Source organism: Euleptes europaea, chromosome 1, assembly GCF_029931775.1.
Source record: "Euleptes europaea isolate rEulEur1 chromosome 1, rEulEur1.hap1, whole genome shotgun sequence".
Lineage (NCBI taxonomy): Eukaryota > Metazoa > Chordata > Lepidosauria > Squamata > Sphaerodactylidae > Euleptes > Euleptes europaea.
This window is the reverse complement of record NC_079312.1, coordinates 44,461,581-44,483,006: the sequence shown is the minus strand read 5'-3', so window position 1 is coordinate 44,483,006 and position 21,426 is coordinate 44,461,581. Positions and strand designations below refer to the sequence as shown.

General features: G+C 41.6%; 1 protein-coding gene across 1 annotated transcript in view; it reads left to right on the top strand.

Moving 5' to 3' along the window:
- The first annotated feature begins 1,079 nt into the window (after positions 1-1,079).
- The window catches only part of LOC130484764 (contactin-3-like), a 222,492-nt gene continuing 202,145 nt past the window's right edge, over positions 1,080-21,426 (top strand). The window contains exon 1 of the mRNA XM_056857852.1: positions 1,080-1,216. Coding sequence (XP_056713830.1) covers positions 1,162-1,216 — 55 coding nt within the window. The 5' untranslated portion in view covers positions 1,080-1,161. The remainder of the gene's footprint in view (positions 1,217-21,426) is intronic.

The window sequence follows — 21,426 nt, the reverse complement described above, 5'->3', positions numbered from 1 at the left end:
TAATCTATGAAACACAAGCTGATTTTCTTCTGAAATTCTCTCGTATGCTCCAGTAACCAGTGAATATCTCCAATATGATCTGTAGTGCCTCTTCCTTTTCTGAAACCAGCTTGAACATCAGGCATTTCTCGTTCCATATATGGTAACAGCCTTTGCTGTAAGATTTTGAGCATCACTTTACTTGCATGAGAAATTAATTCGATGGTCCGATAGTTGCTGCAATCTTTGATGTCTCCTTTTTTGGGAATTGGAATGTAAATGGATTGTTTCCAGTCTGTGGGCCATTGTTTTGTTTTCCATATCTGTTGGGATATTCTCGTCAAGATTTTGATGGACTCCGTTTCTGTGGCTTGGAATGTTTAGCATAGGAGTCTCCATATTGAAACTGAACAGTCATTTGGCATCAGCATGAACTGTAGAGGATTGTGGAGACTGTTCTTAAATGCTGAAGCTCTGCAAGGGAAGTCTACCCAAAGTGACAGGATTGCTTGATTAGAGTTGCCAGACACCCCGCCCAGCAGCAGGGGATCCCCCACTTTGGCACCCCACCCCCGCCGCCATTCAGCCAGCAGAAGAACTTACTGGCAGTAAACTTAGGCTGAGGCCTTCGACATCAGGACGTGGTGACATAATTTCTGGTGTGCACTGGAAGTGATGTCATCACATCGCTGATGTTTGTGGGGATGCTCTGTTATTTTGGCAAAACTCCATGGTAAAAACAGCTTCTACCATAGAGTTTTGCCCAAATACCAGAGCGCCTCTGCAGTCGTCAGTGATGTGATCACTTCTGGTGCACACTTTGCTGCCGGAGGCCTTGCCCTAAGTTTACTGCTGGTGAATTCTCCCCTTCCCCTGCTGGCTTGGCAGCCCTATGCCTGCTTGCTAGGTAACATGGTCTGTGATACTTTGTTTCCAGTTATAGGTTTTTACAGAGCCTGGATGGGGGGAAAAAAGAGAATAATTTCTAAGGCTTTGAGGTGCTGTCAGTCTCTCTCCATTTCAAGTTCATGTGACAGGTAACTTGCCTTTCATACTGTGAATCCAGTGATTTAAGCACTTCTGATTTCATGTTGTTTTAACAGATTAAAGGTTCTGTGTGGAGCACTAAGTGTACTGTTCATCTGAGTCTGGACAAGAATTTCTAACTTTTGGCAGCAGAAAATGGTGTTACTATGGAAACAGATGTTCCTGCTATCCTTTGTTGGCTGCCTTGGAGGTAAGAATATATGTTGATCTATAATTTCTAAATTAGAGCAGCAACAGAGTTATTTCTTTCAAAATAAAATGTTGAAATAGTGAAGCTGAACTCTTCAGTCCATTAAAAGTAAGTGTGTATTATAAAGTTTAAGCATTAATGGTGTACTAAAGCAGTTTCATTTTCCCTGTGTTGGTTATTACATGCAGCTGCACTTTCCAAGGGGAAAAGATGGTCCATTTGCAAACAGACACAAAGAGGAGGATGGGTATTTAGAAAACTGATAGACTTTATGTAGTGGATATATTTAAGAAATGACTTCCTAGCCTCAATGAGAAAGCAAGCTGTGCAAATAAGCAAAATGTGCATAAGTTAAAGGAAATTCAGACAATTGCAAAATAATTTCCTTACTGTTAACGCTGATGTATCTATAATCGGATGGTCTGTCAGTTAACTTTTGAGAATTCTTAGTCATGAACAGAGCTTGAATGAATGTATTTATATGAAGCATTTCTATGCCATTTTTCTCCCCAAAGTGGCTTACAGAAATTTCTAAAACAACCAAACAAGGAAAACAAAGGAAACAAATATCCTGGGATAGTCCTTATTCTGGGCTGGCTATCACAGAGCCAAGAGCCAAGCCTTTGGCTTTTGCCCTTCAATTTATGCCTCTAGCTATTCTTGGGCTAAAATACCTATAAAGAGATTAAAAAAAAACAGTCTAGATACTATTCAGCTCTTTTTATTTGTGCTTCTTGTTTCACAAACTAATATTTGTCACCACTGAAACAATATGGATGTTTCTGAGGCTGGCATGGAGTCCTTGTTTGGGGTGAGGAGAGCAAACCATACTTCGTTGTTCAGCTGTAACAGTAAACTATGGTTTGCCATGACAATGTAATTATCTGGCTTAGTGCCAGGAGAAGAAGCGAAAGGAAGAATGATAATCGAAGGAATGTTACTATAATGACCAATTGTGGTTTGTCATTATATCTGATGCATGAAGGTATTGTTGCGATAAAGATTACCTGAAGTTTGCTGTGCAGGTGGCCTTTCACACTTTACACCCAGACAAAGGAAGTGCCTCTTAATTTGAGTAAATAAATGTGTGAAAATGTTGCTCCATAATCTGGCTTCCTGAACAATTTACTGATCCAATACAAAATGGGATCTTAGATACACATTCTGTACCTCCTATAAAAAAGTGAAATGAAAGAGACCATCCTAGTCTTGGCAAGAATAGCAGTCCTATAGCTAGTTTAAAATGCTAGCAAAGAGTAGTTCTGTTCTAAACTTGTACCTGAACCATCAAGATGAACAATCATTTACCCATGTGTTCATTTTATGCTCCAAAAACTGTATCTACACCCTTCTATTTAATCCTATGGTAAATGGTCACTTTGCTAACATAGAATGTGTGGTTTCAATCTAAAAAATACTGAACTTATACTTCATCGGTTATTCTGATTTTCCTTTTATGTTCCATTATCTAACCCTAAGGGCTCTTCTAATTTTTATACACACATAAAAACTGTAACTCATAGAATACATTATCATACAAACCATTTCTTTTTGTATTGCAATTGGAGAAATGGCCTTAGGATTAACTGAACTTTACTTTCAGTGTCTGGTGGCAGCATTTACATCTGCAATACCTAGTAGCCCATAGGCATAGATTTTTTATTGATCCTGCTATTGCAAAAATAAGAATTCAGCAGGCTACCCTTCACTTACGATGAGCAGGAAAGCTTAAAGTTGTCCAGCCACCACCTGTCTAATCACCTTGCTCAAAAATGGAACATATGAGACTGGTTTATTTTGTTTTTATTTTGGCCTTTATTTTGATTTATTTGGCTGTCTTTTGTGTGTGTGTGTGTGTGACTAGGTTAACTAGGACCTGTTTTGTTGTTATTGTTGTTGTTTAGAGTTCAGTACGTAGGGTTGCCAGGTCCTCCCTCTCTATTGGCAGGAGGTTTTAGGGGGCGGGGCTGGGGTGATCACCTGCATGCAGGGGCACATGATGTCACTTCTGGGTTTACTCCCGCAAAAGGCGCATCGCTGCGGCTGCTTTAGCTAGGTAAACCCAGAAGTGACGTAATCGCGTGTGCATGGCCTGGCTTGTGCACCTGCGATTGCCGCTCTGGAGCAGCCAGGCGGATTGGCGGGCATTTGCCCACTGAAACCTATCGCGAGTTCAGTGGATTTAATCAGATGCTCCAAGGAACTCCACCAGACGGTTGCTTCTACAAAAGTGCTCGTTTATTCACAGTGCAGTTCAAATGCTCTATATACAATTTAGCAGAGCCTTCGGCTTAGTCAGTATATTCAGCCCAACACTGAGCCCTAGAGGCTGTGCTCTTATATACATATCTCACACATAGGTAATTGCCTGGCCACCTGCAGTATTGCATCATACTACCGGTTCCATCCAGTTCTCTCCAGTCTACTCTGCTGGGTCAAGTCGTTACTACACATTGCATCAGCTAGATTAAGTGGATCTATTCTCTTACTGACAGCTCCTTCTCAGCTGTCCTGTCAAAATAATACAGCATGCTTGCATATTCTTGACAACCACCCACCTGGCAACCCTATCAGTCCAGTATACATGATTCACCCTCTCCCCAGTTCTGTCTTTGTGATAATCCTTTAAGGTAGGCTTGACTGAGAGAGAGTGAGTGTCCCAAAAGTATCCAGTGGCTTTCATTGCAGACTGTGGTCCTATTCCAATACTCTAACCTGTATATAGCACTCCCTCATGGACAGCATCATGAATAATGTGCTGTGAACTGAATGATTATAGTAATTGTAAAACATTTCTGTCTGGTTTTATAGCTTATCTCTATTGCAAAGTGTTGAACTTTCTATCCTATCTGCCAATGAGAATAGGGACACAACTAGGCCAGATAGATTGGCAGAGTAATTAAAGTAATTATTTTCCCCCTAATGGAAGATGTTTACTTCAGCACATTGCTATGTCAGACAAATGATTAAGAAGATTATGAAGTATTAACACCAAAATCAACATTTCAGCCCCTTCCTAAGAAATTCTCCATAATGAATAAATCCCCTTTGGTATGCACAAGGTCTGGGCAATCATGGTAGTGTTGTAATACAAACCTATTTCAGTGTAGTGTTCTATGGTGGTTCTAATGGCTCTGGAAGAAGGAGCTGTTACGCCATGCATGTGGTTGAGGCAGCAACAGTGAATGGAGCAGGTTGGCCTCCCTTCCTTTCCTCCCCCCCTCCACTCATTTCCCTTCCCTTTTGGTTCTTCCCTTGTTAGTCCTTATTTTCCTGGACCCCACTTGTTTTCATTCCCTGAGGATTAGATCACTTGGCCTTCTATTATAACTACTGTGGGCCTTCCTCACTTCTAGGAAATATTTATGCAGTAGATTAAATTAGACGGCCATCTTTAATCTGTATATTGCTTTTAAGTTAGTGTTTTAACTCATCTTTTAATTATACTTAGGGTTGCCAGGTCTCCCCTCTCCACTAATGGGAACTTTTGGAGGCGAGGCTGGGGGAGGTGATCCTGTGGACGCGGCTGCGCATGATGCAATTACGTTACTTCCTGTTGTAAACCCTAATTCTACTATATGATATGTAGTGTTGGAAGCTGCCCTGAGCCCAACTTGGGCTGGGAAAAGGCGGGGTACAAATTGAATAAAATAAAAAAAATGTAAATACATTATCTATTGTGCTGGTGAGCTCTTTAAGCTTAAAAAGATACCGGCTGGGCACCTTCTGATAAATGAGGTCAAGGAAAAGCTGATTTAAGATAAATTACAGCCTCTGGTAGGACTTGCCACTTGGTTTGATAATGTTTGGTCTATTGATCTCAAAAATCTTCTTTAAAGCATTAATATTTTGAAATAATCCTTTAATAATTGATATGTTTATTTCATTTATAGTATGTCTGCTTTGTTGAAATCGAAGACACATTACAGAATTAAAGCAATGCAATAAAAAAACAGCATAAGCCAACAAGCCAACAGTGAATAAAATAGGATCACAAAATCAGACTGCAATGCACTAAAGACTATATAATATATATACTTAACCATATAATGCGAAGACACAATGCAGCAGAAATGGAATTCTTACTCTAATTATAAAAAATAACAGTTATTGTAAAACAAATAACTTTTTAAAAGAAAAATATGAATTATTGTAACACTATCAGATTAGAAGTCTGTGCTTTTTATTTCAAATACTTAAAGTTCTTCTCTTTGTCTTTTATCCTATAACACCAAATCAGCCTAATAGTTTCACATTAAAAATAAAAAAGTAAAACCAAGTTAACATAACGGCAACTATTTTTCAGTCTGTTTCAGAGGCCAGTTCTTCTGGTTTGAAGATGCCTTGGTTTTAGCAGCTGTCCCATAGGAAGCAGCTTTGGTATGGCTTGCCATTGGCTGCTGCAGTGCTATGCGGCTAGCAACCTTACTCACGCTTTTGCTAAAGTGGCCTCATGCGAAATAATAATATAACCTCCACAGTGTCATTCTTGAGTTCATGAGATATTTGAGCCAGATGAAATAATAGGTGTCTAGCTGAAAATATTTGATAGGTCAGTTGACCAGCATGCAAGCCCTAGAATAGACCAAGTAATTTGGCTTTGCTATGCGGGGAAAAAAATCTTTAAATAAGGTACAAGACTGGCTGCATCCTTTCACAAGGATTCTTTACAAACTCTTCCACAGGTAGCTGTACACTTTCTCTCACAGCAAACTGTCTGACAATACAGTCTGCTGGGTCTAATGCCTAGTTTTTGTTCTTAGTTCTTTTTTCTAGTTTTTGTTCTGTTTAGTTTTCTTTTTTAAATTAAGTTGGGGAAGCAGTCTTAGTAGTCCATCTCAGTATTTCTATCCAGTTTACACCTTAATGTCAAAGTAATTTATTTATTAATATAAAGAAGAAGATGAAGAGTTGGTTTTTATATGCCGACTTTCTCTACCTTTTAAAGAGAATCAAACCGGCTTACAATCTCCTTCCCTTCCTCTCCCCACAACAGACACCTTGTGAGAGTTCAGAGAGAGCTGTGACTAGCCCAAGGTAACCCAGCTGGCTGCATTTGAAGGAGGGGGGAAACCAACCAAGTTCTCCAGATTCGAGTCCACCACTCATGTGGCAGATTGGGGAATCAAATCAAATCTTTATTTCGATACAAGATCAGCTGTGAATAAAAAAATAAAAAGTTAAAATAATAAAATATGGTGATGATTTTGGGAAAGATGGTTTGTAGAGGGGGAGGAAGAATAATCTATGGGGTGAGATTTTCAGTCAGCCATTTACAAATCCCACAAGACCAAAGACAAAATTTGGCTACTTGGGTGGTTATCTCCTGAGAGGAGTCTGCTAAAAGAAGGGAAACTTTGGATTCTTCACATCTCCCAGGAAAAGTTGACAAAACGGGGAGAATATACTCTGATTTTATATTGTTGTAGAAAGGGCAGTGCAACAGGACTTGTTCTATAGTTTCCATTTTTTCCGTTTTGCATGGACATAATCGTTGGTAGAAAGGAATATACCTGCCTTCTAGGAGGGCTGCAGGTAGGACATTAAAACATGCAAGAGTAAAGGCCCTTCGGTATTTACATACTTCCAGGGATCCAAGATAGTCTGCAGAATGAAAAGGTTTAATGTATTGCAGGATGGGTGAGTATTTATGGATCTGAGCCCTATCTGATTGAAGGGCGTGATCCCAGAGTCTTTGTTTGATCATTTCCTTTGCTTTTTGGTATTCTAGGGGTAATATGGCTTGTGGAGAAAGGGTTTGTTTTTGAAGCTACTTCGCTATTGTACTTTGCCAAGTTGAGCAATAGTTATCTGTGAGAGCCAAAGGAGTTAGGCCAGTAGGGTTAAATATGAATTTTAGCCAATAGTTAAGTGCATGGGTCCACATATTGACCTCCAAGGGGATCATTGAGTTTCTAATTTAAGGAGGGCATTCGGAACTCATCTCGGGACTCCAAGTATCTTCCGCAGGAACTTAGATTGGATCGTTTCCAATAAGTCACTATCTTTGTAGATGCAGAGCTGGGACCCATATAAAAGCTGGGGCACGACCTTTCCTTGGAAGGCTTTAAGTGCTGCTGGAATGTAGGAGGCTCCTTTAGTGAAATGAAATTTTAGTATTGTGGAGGGTGATTTATAAGCAGCATCTCCTACATGAATCGCTTGTGCTTTCCAGAGTCCGGTTGACTGAAAGACCACACCAAGGTATTTAAAGGTTTTGGTTTGTTTGATGTTGTGGCCTTCAATTTGCCCTTTATGAGTTCAGTGTTTTTTTGTGAAGACAAGAACTTTTGTTTTTTTTGGTAATTTATTGTGAGTTTTTCTTCTTGGCAGTATAAGGCAAACGTGCGGAGGGCTCTTCTGAGGCCCACATTTTATAAGTTCAAACTCACCTTGATTGGGGAATCAAACCCGGTTCTCCAGATGAGAGTCCACTGCTCTTAACCACTATACCACACTACACAATTTATACACCTCATCAAGCATCAAGGAAGTTTCCAACAGGACATAAATGACAATTACCAATAAAAATAGTTAATAAATAGATCCAACAGCCACGGTAACATGGGACCCCATTCAGTAGCTGTAGTTCTTTAGAAAGAGAACACCCCCTGGTTCTGCTTCTACCCTGTTGGCTAGTAGCAGAGACCTGATTTTTCTATAGTCAGTTTGATAGTCTGTTGCAAGTTCGTGGCAGTTCGACAGGTTATTTTGCTGTTTTCCTTACTTAACATGCAACACAGCGCAACTGGCTGTTCAGGTCTTCATGTTCTCACACAGCCTGATTAAGTTCTACTATCACCCCATCCTTGCCACATAACTGCTTCGCTCAGCAGGCAGTTGTTTAAATAGACAATCAGATCACTCACAAATCATATAAACCAGTCATCAATAAATGCTGTTCTTCAATAAAACACTACCCTTTTGTGTTCAGCTAAGTAGTCCTTAGTGATGCTAATGGCTGATGATAAGTTTGAATCAGCAGCATCTCTGTACATGCATAGTTTTTATTTGTGGGAGGGGAAATGAAAACCAGTTTGGCAGGCATTCGCAGTTGCTTGGCATGAACCAAACAGACCAAGTGATCAGCTTGTGTATGATCATCACCTTCAAACATGGTAAGTGTGACTGTTGAATGTGTTTGCAGCAAATTGCCGCATCCCTATGAAAAACCATTAGGAAGATTGTTCTACAGTCTGAGAACAGTTATGCTCAAGGTCCTGTTCCTTGCAATAAGTTGAATCATAATAGACTGTAATTAATGATTTTGCATACTAACCACTGTGCACTGAGCTCTTTATTGATGATGCCATAATGTTGTATATGGAGGGAAATGATTTTTTGAGAAAAAAGAGGGTTTCATCCATCTGTTAGAGATACCGATGCCTCAAAATATATATCTAAAAGACCTAAAGTCATTTAACAGTAGCTAAGTCAAATCTTTGTGTTTGCTGTCACTGGAGAATTGTAATTATTAGGATTTGGAATAAGCTGTTAAGTAATTTATTCTAGCTGTGGTACTCAGGACTCTAAATCCATCTGAATGAAGGTAGTTTTGGCAGAACTGTTATTTTTACAAAACATGAACTGAACTCCAGAAAGAGTGTGGCAGAAGAAAATACATAATACTGACCTGTCTAATCAGAGGTACATTTGAATGGTATCACATTGTTTGCCACAGTTCAAGTAGACCAGTGTTTCCCAAACTTTTTGGGCCACCACCTCCTTGGTTCCATAAACTCAACCTCAGCGCCCTCTACCCTATCTAACAACACAGTTGAAAAGGCCCACCTTTAGCACCCCCTGCTGCCCTCTTGCCTCTTAGTGCCCCCCTAGGTAATCCCTCCCCCCCAGGGTGTGGTACTGCCCACTTTGGGAACCACTGAAGTAGGCTATGGCTTGGACCCAGCAATGCACAATCAGAAACATAAATGGCGTTAGTGTACTTCTGCTTCCACAAGATCTTATGCAGCAAATAGCTCTTTCCTCATGTATTATAGTTTCCAGAAATTGGTTGCACAGGATTTTGTGCAAGTAAGAAGTGCAAGTGGGATACATTATGTTTGATTGAGCACAGTTGGTTGCTGTGGTCGTTCCTTCTGTTTCCATTTACACAAGAAGTCTATCACAAGTAGAAATCTTGCTCTGGATCTAACCTTATATCCATTATTTCCAATCCCACTCTTTTGGTTTCTTCAGCAAAGAAATGTTCGAGCTTATCCCCCCCCCTCCTTTGTGACCCCAAGCTTCCGACGTGTATCTCAAACTAGGCCGTATAAATTAGTATTGGAAACTAGAATGAGAGTGCTTTAGAGAGATTTATGAGGCCATGATGAATAAAGTTTTATTATGTATGGAGAGCAATGGCTATCTTCTGATATTCATATAACAGTACGCTGGTCATAGTAGGTAATACTTCCTATTAATCTGATTAGCTTTGGTGTGAAATGAACAATTTACAGTGACTAATATAATGTCAAAAGAATGAGCCACCAGCATTTGAGGAACAAGATATTTAATTGGAAGAATATCATGTCTCTTGCAGACTGTAATTTTGGTTAATACTTTTTACAAATTATACACTGAAGAAAAAACATTTTAGGTTATTAACTCGCTGCCAGCTTTAATAATAATGTATGACTTGTAGGGAATGGTTCTTTGGATAAATGTATTCAATCCATTGCATGTATGTTAGCTCTTGTGTCTGAAAACGTTTTAAGGAATAAATCATGGAGCAAACATCAAACTCTTAATTTGTCCTGAGTAACTAATAAGAAGGCAATATGGCCATATGGTCTCCATTTTCTAGGCTATAATTTGTTCCAATGCACCGTCATTCATGATGTCTGTGAATCTCATTTCTACAGCAGGACTTGAGCACATGTTTACCCAGTCAATGTGAGTGTAGTTGAAGTTTTCCAGTATCACAACATTATCCACTTTAGTCACCTCCATTATTTCCTTCTCCATCTCAAGATCAGCCTCAAGGGTTTGTGCCGGTGAGTGATAGTACATCACCACTTTTAAGTAACCCTTAGGGCCCAGTATTTCCACCCATATTGCTTCTGTTGGGGAGTTCATTCCCCTAATGTCCCCCCTCTAATTTATTATATTCTGTGACCTCATTGATGTACAATGCAACACTTCTCCCAACCTGTAGAGCTTATATCCAAGGATGACTGCATCCCATAGATTTTCCCTATTCCACCATGTTTTTTGAGATACCCACTCTATCTAAATTGTCGTTCAGCACCAATCATTCCAGCTCCCCATTTTGGCTTGGAGATTTCTAGCATTGCCTTATAGACCCCTATAATGTGTTTCTGCCTCCAGCAATCCTTGCCTTCCTTGTCCTCTTTGTCTCCACACATGGCCCTCCTCCACCAACCTACCCTCACTCCCAAGTTCTAATGTGCTCCTATCAATATTACCCTGTGTATTTACACAGCCGTCCCTTTGGCCAGAACTAGAGGCTCCCCAACTCCCCTGTCGGCTTTCCCTCTGGGATCAGCTTTTGGTTCCAGTGAAGCCTGTCTCTTTTGTACAGGTTTGCGTTGTCCTAGAAAGTTCCCCAGTGCCTAACAAATGCAAACCCTTCCTCCCAGCCCCACTTTCTCACCCATGCATTGAGACCCCTGATCTCTACCTGTCGAGCTGGCCCTGAACTTGGAACTTGTAGCAGTTCTGAGAAAGCTACCTTTGAGGTCCTGGCCCTTAACTTCCTGCCTAGTGACCTAATTTTCCCCTCCAGGACTACACAATCACATTCCCCAATGTCATTGGTGCCAACATGCACCATGACTGCTGACTCCTCTCCAGCACTATCTGTCAACTTATCTGGACAGTGTGTGGTGTCTGCAACATTTGCACTGACAAGCAAATCACCATGCAGTCAAAATGCCTGTCACAGACCCGTCTCTCTATATTCCTAATAATCAGATCATCCACTACCAAAGGTTATGTGCTAAGTGCCGAGATTGCAAAGGGTCTCCACAAACAAGACAATCAAGAAAGTCAGTGATGACTGGTGAATATAGTCTCCTTATTTTGCAGTTTACTCCATTATGCTAACACCAATGTAGATGGGATGTCATTGTGCTTTGAGATAGATGAATAACCCCAGCTCATACACAGACATGAATTTCAAGCAACAGGCGTGCATTTCAAGATCTGTCTGTACTTTTGTGAAGTGATATGCTCAGTTTTGGAGAAAAGGGATTGTTGCTGATCTTTGCTTATAAACCTTGACCTTCTTTACATTCTAACAGATGGGACATTTTAAGTTAGTGTTGCTGATGTGTTATTTTCTGTCTTGAATTGCATTTGGGTTGTCATTTAAATCTTAATAGCTTATCAAACAAAGGATAAAACTATTCCCTGGCTTAACTGATGGCAAAGAGTTTTTGACACTTTGCTTTCTTTGTTTTAAATATCACCTTGAAGACTGTTTTTATTGAATAAAATAAAAAAGAGACACTTGAGCCTGTGGAGATACGATGCCCAAAGACAGTGAATGAAATCTAGAACTCCAGCACATTAGATGCATTTCCCCCTGGTTTCACATGTTCAGTTGCTGATGTCTCACTGCTAATGTAAAAGCTTACAGACAAAAAACTTCTGGGGTGTTTCAGAACAGTTGCTCAGCTTGACTGTTTGAGCCACATCTGTTTGATCTTTTTTTAAAAAATAAACACCTGCTGTACTTGTTTAATGCCTATATTCACTTTTTGGTTCTTTTTACAAAAAGTGGTAAAAGAATCTATTGGCATGTACATACTTTTGCTGTTAGCATAATGATATATAGCTGAGATTGGGGAAAAGGGAACTTGCGTGGCCTCTTCTAAAGTACAACTGAACCAAATAAACATGGAATGTAAATTTGCATTAAGATTACAAGTTTGCACACATGGTCTTGTCAACGGACGCGGTGACTCCAAATTACAGCAGAGGAGCAAAGTGTGTGTGTGTGTGTGTGAGAGAGAGACTTCCATTCTGGTGTACTGGTCTTCTTGTTTTTGAGGACCAGTTCTTAAACATTTTAAATAATAAGAACTGACCTATTTGCCAGAATAGTATAATGTCTGAACTTAAGAAGAACCCTGCTGGATCGGAGCAGTGGTCCATGTAGTATCCTGTCTCAGTGGCCAACTAGTTACTGTGGAGGGCTAACAATGGGGCATAGAGACCAAGGACGTCCCCTGATGTTACCTCCTGGCACTGGTATTCAGAGGTTGACTGCCTCTGAATGTGGAGGTTCGCTTTAGTCATCACTGCTAATAGCCACTGATATCCTCCATGCATTATTATACTATGATACAGAAAGGGGGAAAAAGGAGGGGGGAAGGTAAAATAAAAGATACATCATCCTCCAAGCTTCCACATAGTTTAAATTTAAAAGGTTAAAAAAAAGATATTACCAGATATTCTATCATTTGTCCTAAACATTGCTGCATCTTAAGATTCTCTAAAAGAATATATATATATATATATATATATATATTTCATCCTCTGAGCTAAACTTAAGAAAATCTAATACCATGGCTTCTAATAAATGTCTTAAGTATATGCATATAGCTTATCCTCCATGAATTAGTCTAATCCCCTTTTAAAGATCTTTATGCTTGTGGCTGTCAATACATCCTCTGCCAGTGGATTCCACAATTAAATCACAGCTTCTGAGCTTCTAAGACTTACACAAGGGTAGGTTGCAGAGGACAGCTGAAAGCCATAGCCTCAAAACACACACATTTCACTGTTCACATGAGCCATGTTATTCAAGTGAGAATAAGTGCTATGTGTATACTGATGACCTCCCTTTTCTATCCATTTGGTCACCGGGGGGGAGGTTCAGGGGGGGGAACTATATTGTTTAGTTTTTATTAGCCTCACCTTCTGCATCTTTCTTTTCAAAAAGAGTATCTTAATTTGTGTACGGTATATAGATATATACACACACACACATTGTCATAAGAGACTCTTAAATGGAGATTCTTTGCAAGAGATTACACTTAGCAATAAATTCTAGGTCTGTTTTATGCAGTTGGCTTCTGGCGCTTCTGCTGCCACAATATTGAACCTCTCTAAATTGCTAGCTGATGTTTGAATAGGAACCCATGTGATTCGGGATAATTATAACCATGCCAGCAAAGTATAGGCTTTCTCTAATGTTGTTGTAATTGGCCTGAGCCTTCTGGTCATCTATTCGTACAAGTAACCAACCAGACGGAGTTTTATGTAGCCATGCGTCTTTGGACTGTGGGCCTTGTGCCACCGCCAGCATAACACATAATTTGCCCTACGAAACCACTTTAGGGGAACTTTTCTGCATGCTGAGTCTCCATTTTTGTTTTTTCATTTATATTTTGAAGGGTTTTTCTCTCTCTCAAGAAACTATACTGCTTTCTGTTTTACATTTCCCTGACTGGTGGGAAATTACAGGATAGACTTGTGAATGAGAGAACATTGGAGACTTACACTGCCTTTTGCAATAGCATGTTTGCCGATCAATTAGAGACTAAGTAGGAAGCAAGCAAACGGAAATCTAGAGCAGCAAACATTTTCTCAAGTCAGTTCCAAAACTTATAGAACACCTTTTTCTGTTCTAGTCAAATTTACACTCTATTTCCCCCCCCCCTTTTTTTGGCCTGTTCCCTTTCTGCAGTTGCGTGTGAGCTGACCTGGCAAATTGTCACATGAATACATACACATGAAGCTGCCTTATACTGAATCAGACCCTTGGTCCATCAGAGTCGGTATTGTCTACTCAGACCGGCAGTGGCTTTCCAGGGTCTCAGGCACAGGTCTTTCACATCACCTACTTGCCTAGTCCCTTTAACTGGAGATGCCGGGGATTGAATGTGGGACCTTCTGCATGCCAAGCAGATGCTCTACCATGGAGCCACAGCCCCTCCTTGTTAATTAACTGTTGGTGTATAACTGCAGAAGGCAGTGGGTTTAGAAGGGTCTAAATCTGTTTAGGATTGGATTGTAAGCTAGTCAAAAATTAAGGAACATATGACTAATAATAATTTTTTGGTTTAATTTTGTTGTAATTACTTGTTCAACCCTTAGGTAAGACCAATGACTTTAAATATGGGTGTGTCTCAGTTATCCAAAATAGTGCTACTATTTGCAAAAGAACATGCATGTGTAGTACACTAAACCCTCCCCCTCCTTCCAGTTCCCCAAGTTGAACCCCCAAGATTATTTTATTTTGCCTCTCTGTATAAATATCTGAGGCAGTTTACAACAATAAACAGTTACAAATGACAATAAAAATTAAAACAATACCCCAAATCAGCACCAAAAGCAGAATTAAAAACAACAACAACACACATTATGGTGTAACAATATATGGACAAAACAGTTTAAAGCAGCAGCAGTTTAAAATCAGGAAGATAAAAACAACCAGTATCAAATGAGAAAGAGCCTTTTAAGCAATATTGATAGAATGGGACTGTACAATGGGACTGTACCAGATAAGGGGATTAAAAGGTTTAGGAAAATTAAAACAAAACAAAAACAAGGTCTTCATCTGGCTCCTACAAGGTAGTAAATGTTGTGCAAGGGAAACTCAAGAACACGTTGTAAAGCTTGGGTCCTGGTTCTGAGAAGGCCTTGTCTCTGGTGCACACTCACATAGATTGTAAAAGTAGAGCTACCCAGACCAGACCCCTGATGATAATCTTAATTGGTGGGCGCGCTCATATGGGATTTATTTATTTAAATAATTTATCCTGTTTCCCCCCCCCCATTTCGGGAACACAGAATGGCTTACAAAATGACATACACCAAAAAAATACAAGTAACGATGCATAATCCAATCCAGCAGACCACCAATAAACCCCTGGTGAGGTGATAAACCATAAGGTGGCTCTGGGTTGGTGCCGCTACAATAACACACACTGTAAGGCTGTGTCTGAGAGCCGTGCACTACAAACCCAGTGCCAAGCCACACCTAGGCTTTAAATTGCATTCATATAGAGATAGGAAAAGGTTCAGTCCACCTTTTATGCAGCTGACTCTGATGTTCCCAGTTCTCTCCCTCATTTGTTCCGTAAGGTAACATGAAACCCAATCTGTGAAGACTTTTATCAAAGAAGCGCTTCATCAACACTCTGAATCATGCCCTAAAGCAAACTGGCATCCAGCACAGAGTTGTCTTTTAACTCACTATAGTTAGCACCCCTTTTTAATCCAGTTGAAGCTTCCTAACAGCCATCAGAATCAGCCCCACCTAGAGTGCACTGATGCAGGTCTGTCTCTTAAAGAAGGACCACAGTTGATTCTTATAATGAAAGTGAGTGTAGTCCATAGAAAAGTATGTAAAGTAGGGGCACTGGAGGAACTTCAGCATTCTCTGCTGGCATGTAGGGCTGTCGATTCGGTTCCATCCGACATGAAAAACAGCCGAATTTTCCCCTATTCAGCGGTTTCTACTTCAGAGAGAACCAAAGTCAAAAATGGCGGGAAAATGACTAGCCGAACTCAGTGAGTTTGGGTGGACGCCGAATAAATTCGTACAAGTTCTGTGCCCCCGAAGCAGCATTCTCCCGTGGCCAATTGGTGGCCAAGCTGGGTCTTCTTCTGGCCAATCAGTTGCGGATGAGTGCGTGAGCACGGCCACTGCACGGCCCAGGGAGAGAAAGAGAGAGTGTCTGTTTGTGTGTGAGAGAGATCCCCGTGGGGGGGGGTGCGTGTGCACATTCGTGGCTTTCTGTGGCTCCGGGGGGGCATGTTTGGTGGTAGAGGTCCCAAACTTTCAGTGTAGCTTGAGGTGACCCTTCTTGCAAGAACCCCTAAGTTTTGTGAAGATTGGGGCAGGGGGTCCCGAGTTATGGAGTCTGGAAGGGTTCCCCCCATCGTAATAGCCACTTAAAGCACATTCGTGGCTTTCCACGGCTCCAGGGTGGCATTTTTGGAGGTCCCAAACCTTCAGCGTAGCTTGGAGGGACCCTACTTGCAAGAACCCCCAGGTTTTGTGAAGATTGGGTCAGGGGATCCCGAGTTATAAGGTCTGGAAGGGGTCTCCCCATTGGAATAAAGCCATTTAAAGCACATTTGCGGCTTTCCGCGGCTCCGGGGAGGGCATTTTTGGAGGTAGAGGTCCCAAACCTTCAGCGTAGCTTGGAGGGACTCTACTTGCAAGAACTCCCAAGTTTTGTGAAGATTGAGTCAGGGGGTCCCGAGTTATGCGGTCTCCCTATCCGCCCATTGGAATGAATGGGAGCAGGTGATCCTTAATGGGCATCTAGAAAGCGGCAAATCCAAGGCAAAACCTCCCGTGCATAAATGGCCAGACAGTCTGTGTGTGTGAGTCTGTATTCCTTCCATTGCTGATGCTCCTGTGCTGCTCCTGTGCTGATCGTGAGAGATGCTGAGTTTACCTGCTGCTAGAATCGTATTGGATTACTCCTGAGTCCTGACTCCCAGTCCCTGCTCCTGATGGAAGAGAAGACATCCACAGTTTGACCCATTTTCTCTATAACCTTTTTCCTGTGTGTGTGTATGTGGGGGGGGGGAGATTCTGTGTGTGTGTGAGGGGGGAAGCCAAAGAGGGGTGGGTGGGCTTGATTGCCTCTGTGTGGGACTGTGCTTTCTGCTTTTTTCACCGGTTGCCGACTTCGTCTGGACTTAACTGTGGGTCAGTGAGTCTCTCTCTGGCTGGGTCCTATTGTTTCCAATGGGCTGTTCAGCCGCTCCTGTTGCTTCTAATGGGCTAGCCTGTCATTCGTTTTAGTACATCCCATGTCAGTGAGTCTCTCTCTGTCTGGCCCGTTCTTCTCCTTCGTTAGGAATTTGCGTCTTCTGGTTCAGGGGGGCTGTTCTGCTGGGGGGGGGGCTTGATTGCCTCTGTGGAGTGTGATTTGGGGGGGGTTACCTGTCCTGGGGGGGTTGATCTCTTTGCGAGTGTGATTGTTGCTGTTTTCACTGGTTGCCAACTTCACCTGGAGGTCAGTGTGGGTCGGTGAGTCTCTCTCTGGCTGCCTTAGAAACAATGAAAGGTTTTGCCTTGGATTTGCCGCTCTCTAGATTTGGGACCTCTACCTCCAAAAGTGCCCCCCCCCGGAGCTGCGGAAAGCCACGAATGTGCTTTAAATGGCTTTATTCCAATAGGGGAACCCTTCCAAACCCCATAACTCGGGACCCCCTGTCCCAATCTTAACAAAACATGGGGGTTCTTGCAAGTAGGGTCCCTTCAAGCTACGCTGAAGGTTTGGGACCTCTACCTCCAAAAGTGCCCCCCGGAGCTGCGGAAAGCCACGAATGTGCTTTAAATGGCTTTATTCCAATAGGGGAACCCTTCCAGACCCCATAACTCGGGACCCCCTGTCCCAATCTTAACAAATCTTGGGGGTTCTTGCAAGAAGGGTCCCCTCAAGCTACATTGAAAGTTTGGGACCTCTACCTCCAAACATGCCCCCCCCCCGGAGCGCGGAAAGGCTCAAATGCGTTTTTAATGGCATTAAATGGCCGAATTTATTCGTGAACTCCGAATTTCTTGCCGAATTCCACAGATCTGAATCGGGGGAGTTTGGACTTTGGCATTTCCTGAATAAAAACGGGACAAATTTTGCCAGATCTGAATTTTACTAATTTTGTTTTCATCAGCCCTACTGGCATGTCCCTTTTACATTTTAAATCAAAGGATCAGCAACCTCCTTCCATCTCAGCTTGGTAAATTACTAATGACAGAGGAGAATATCTGAGGAAAAGGTTGCCTTAAAAAAAGAGGTATCTGTTTATTCACAATATTTGATCCCTAAACACAACCCCCCTCCCACTGCTTGGCCAAGTCTCAGCAGTGAATATTCTATAGGGCAGTAAGTTTCCTGCGTTGTGTAATGGTTAAGAGTGGTGGTTTGGAGCAGTGGACTGGAGAACCTGGTTTGATTCCCCACTGAAGCCAGCTGGGTGACCTTGGGCTAGTCACCCCCTCTCAGCCCCCCCTCACTGGGTGTCTGTTGTGGGGTGGGGAAGGGAAGGTTATTGTAAGCCAGTTTGATTCTTCCTTAATTGGTAGAGAGAGTCTGCATCTAAAGACCAATTCGTCGTCGTTTTCTTCTTCGTCTTCGTCTTCTTCGTTCCTTGTGTCTTGTAATAAGACTTAAATATCTTGCTTTCCCATTTTGATAGAAAGCTCTGTGTTTTGGGCATTTTAATGGGTGTTCACCACAGTCCTCTGCAGATTTATGCCCTTCTAAATCCTTTGAAAACAAGGGACTGCAGTATTTGTGGTGCACAATGCAGTAAACCCAAATCCGTATGAAGAGAAGGACAGACTGCTTGCTATTCACTGAATCACGGAAAAAAGTTTTGGCCTTGTGAAAATAACAGGAATTTACTGATTTTGCAAAACATCATTCAGTTGTGTAGAACAGCAAAGCTTTTTGGGACGTCAAATAAGTAATATCATTACTCTCCTAGATCATGGGAGCTGTGAGAACAATCCAAAAATAATATTGTATTTCATAACTGCCAAAAATACTACTTATTGGACTGTACTGTTTTGTTAAATATCAGTCTCTATGAGTGAAGAACATGATGTTTGGGTAATAGTTATACAGAAGAGCACCTGTGCATTGTGAGCATGAATGTACCTCTGAGTGAGTTTCTTGCTGTGATGTGGAGGAACCCAAAATCGCTGTCAACAGAATGTATTGAATATTGGCTAGCGACTTGGGTCATTTATGCATGGGAGGTTTTGCTTTGGATTTACTGCTCTCTAGAGGCACATTTTCCCCATCCAAATTCTCAAAACTCAACAGTAAGCCCCAATGCAGAATTCTGAGAATTTGGATGGGGGAAATGTGTGACCAGAGAGCGGCAAATCCAAGGCAAAACCTCCCATGCATAAATGGCCATAGTTATTAAAGTAAGGGTCAAGTTTGGAATTTATTAATCTTCCATTCAACCAGTTATTTCCTAATGGTCTTTAACAATGAATTGACGTTACAGTCGTTTATAGCATTGTAGTTCTGAAACAGTGCACACTGGTGTGATTTGCACGTTATTGAGGTCAGCAGCATACTGATATTCGTTATGCCCTTATTCTGGCAATTCGAGTAACTATGTTACTTACAATGCAAAATAGGAGAAAATAAACTTCTGCAAAGTGTTAAAGAGCTGCATATCCCTCTGGAATATATAAAACTTGCATCTAATATTGTTGGCACAAAATTCTGATGAATTCAGCACAGAGCTAATTTCTCAAGAGACAAAAAAAAATGCTGGTGAAAAACACAGGCTGTATTCAAATATGTCAAACAAGGCTCAGTTTACTGAAACATCCCGGTTTGGGTATTGTGTCAAGTTGTGGTTAGATTCAAGGCTTGCTAAACCGCAGGGTTTTCAATCTCAACACAGTGCGCCAGGGAGAAGGTGCAGGAAGAAGGGTGTATGTGCTCATTGTCATAAACCCACACATGAACACATGAAACTGTCTTACACTGACAATTGGTCCATCAAGGTCAGAATTGTCTACTCAGACTGCCAGCAGCTCTCCAGGATCTCAGAGGCAGGTATTTTGCATCAGCTAGCACCTCATACTTTTAGCTGAAGATGGCAGGGATTGAACTTAGGACCTTGTGCATGCCAGGCAGATGACAGATGCTCTACCACTGTGCTATGTCTGTTCTCTTAAACAGGAAAATACTTTATTGCTACAGATTACTTTATTGGTTACATATCTAATGAAAAGTACAGGAAAACATAACACTAAGCTAAACTTAATAGTATGGAAGAATGACCTCTGACATCTCCCCTTGGATGTCTGTGGAACAAATGCACATCCTGACCTCCGCCTGCTCCATGCAGGGGAATCAGACCTCCATAATTTGAAAAAAAGATGTTACCAATCTTTTAACCTTTCCTGCCTTTTCTGGTGGGAAGCCTCTAACCAAACCAGCTTTAGGAACTAAATGTGGGAAGGTGAACCCCAATCTCCCCATCACCCTATGTCGCACATCCCACGCATGCCGATACCTAGATCATGCTTGACAACAGCTATCAAGTTCACCCTCCCTGGCAGGTAGAGCAAATAGTTATGTCTCTGCGGAAATACATCTCTGCTCTCTGACCTCTTGGTGCATTTGATGGCTCTCTTCCCTGGAAATGCAAGCAGCTGTCAGGATCCCCATAACTTCCTGGTGCACTTCAAAGCTCCCTTACATTTCCAGGGCATGACATTTATGACATGAATGGTTTTTCTGTTTGAAGTCTGAATACAGCCAAAATGAATAAGGACTGGCATGTTGCTCAGATGCGCTTGAAGATAATAAGAGAGGAAGTAGATATTTCTGCTAGAAGAAGAAAAAGGAGGTCTGGACTCTGGAGGTTTGTTCTGTAATTAATGGAAGAAACAGAACAATGTCAGCACAGCGGAGTCTGTTCAATCAATCTTTATTGTTTTCTCCAAATAAAATGAACTCTGTTAAGAACAACAAGCCAGCACTGCCATATATTTCTTCATCTGCAGGTAAAAATGATCGGTGAGTACTGAAAGCTAACCCAAGCTGGTTGTATTTTCATTTCAGTAATGGGCCAAACTCTTGACTGAAGCATAAGGTGCTGCTGACAGCAACTGCCGCCGTCTCTTTGTATCAGCTTGAAATTGCTGCAGCACAGCCACTATGATGATGAACAATACAGAGGACATTAGCCGTTTGTATTCCATTTCTAGGGTAGAGTGGAGTGAGGGAAATTACAAGTGTAAAAAAAAGGGACATAAGTAGGACATGTGTGCTTGCCAAGTTCACAGTTCTGATGGTGCTATTGACATTGCTGTTATAGCTAACAAGGTACAAGGGAGCTAACACAATTTACGTTTTTTTTGGGGGAAAGAAATAACCGGGAAGTAGTAAGGACTGCCTTGCTGATTTCACTTGCCTGATGGGGATACTTGTTCCAAAAGATCAAGCAGCCTCCCTGATTGTCACCCACCTGCTGGAATAGCCACAAGCAGCTTGTGGGTGGGCTGACTTTGAAGCTTGTTACGCAGGCAAGAAAATGAGGATAGGCAGCATTTACCTGCGGAAGCAGCATATCAGGTTTACAGCTGCCACATAGGATTGGAAAGCTGTTTTGAAGAAAGGAGAGGTTTATTTCCCTATAGCAGCTTATTTGGCTGTGTCATGGAGGAGCACTGTATCATTTCCTTCCTTGCTACAGAATTTTGAAGAAGGTGATTCATTGTCTTTAACAAATATATA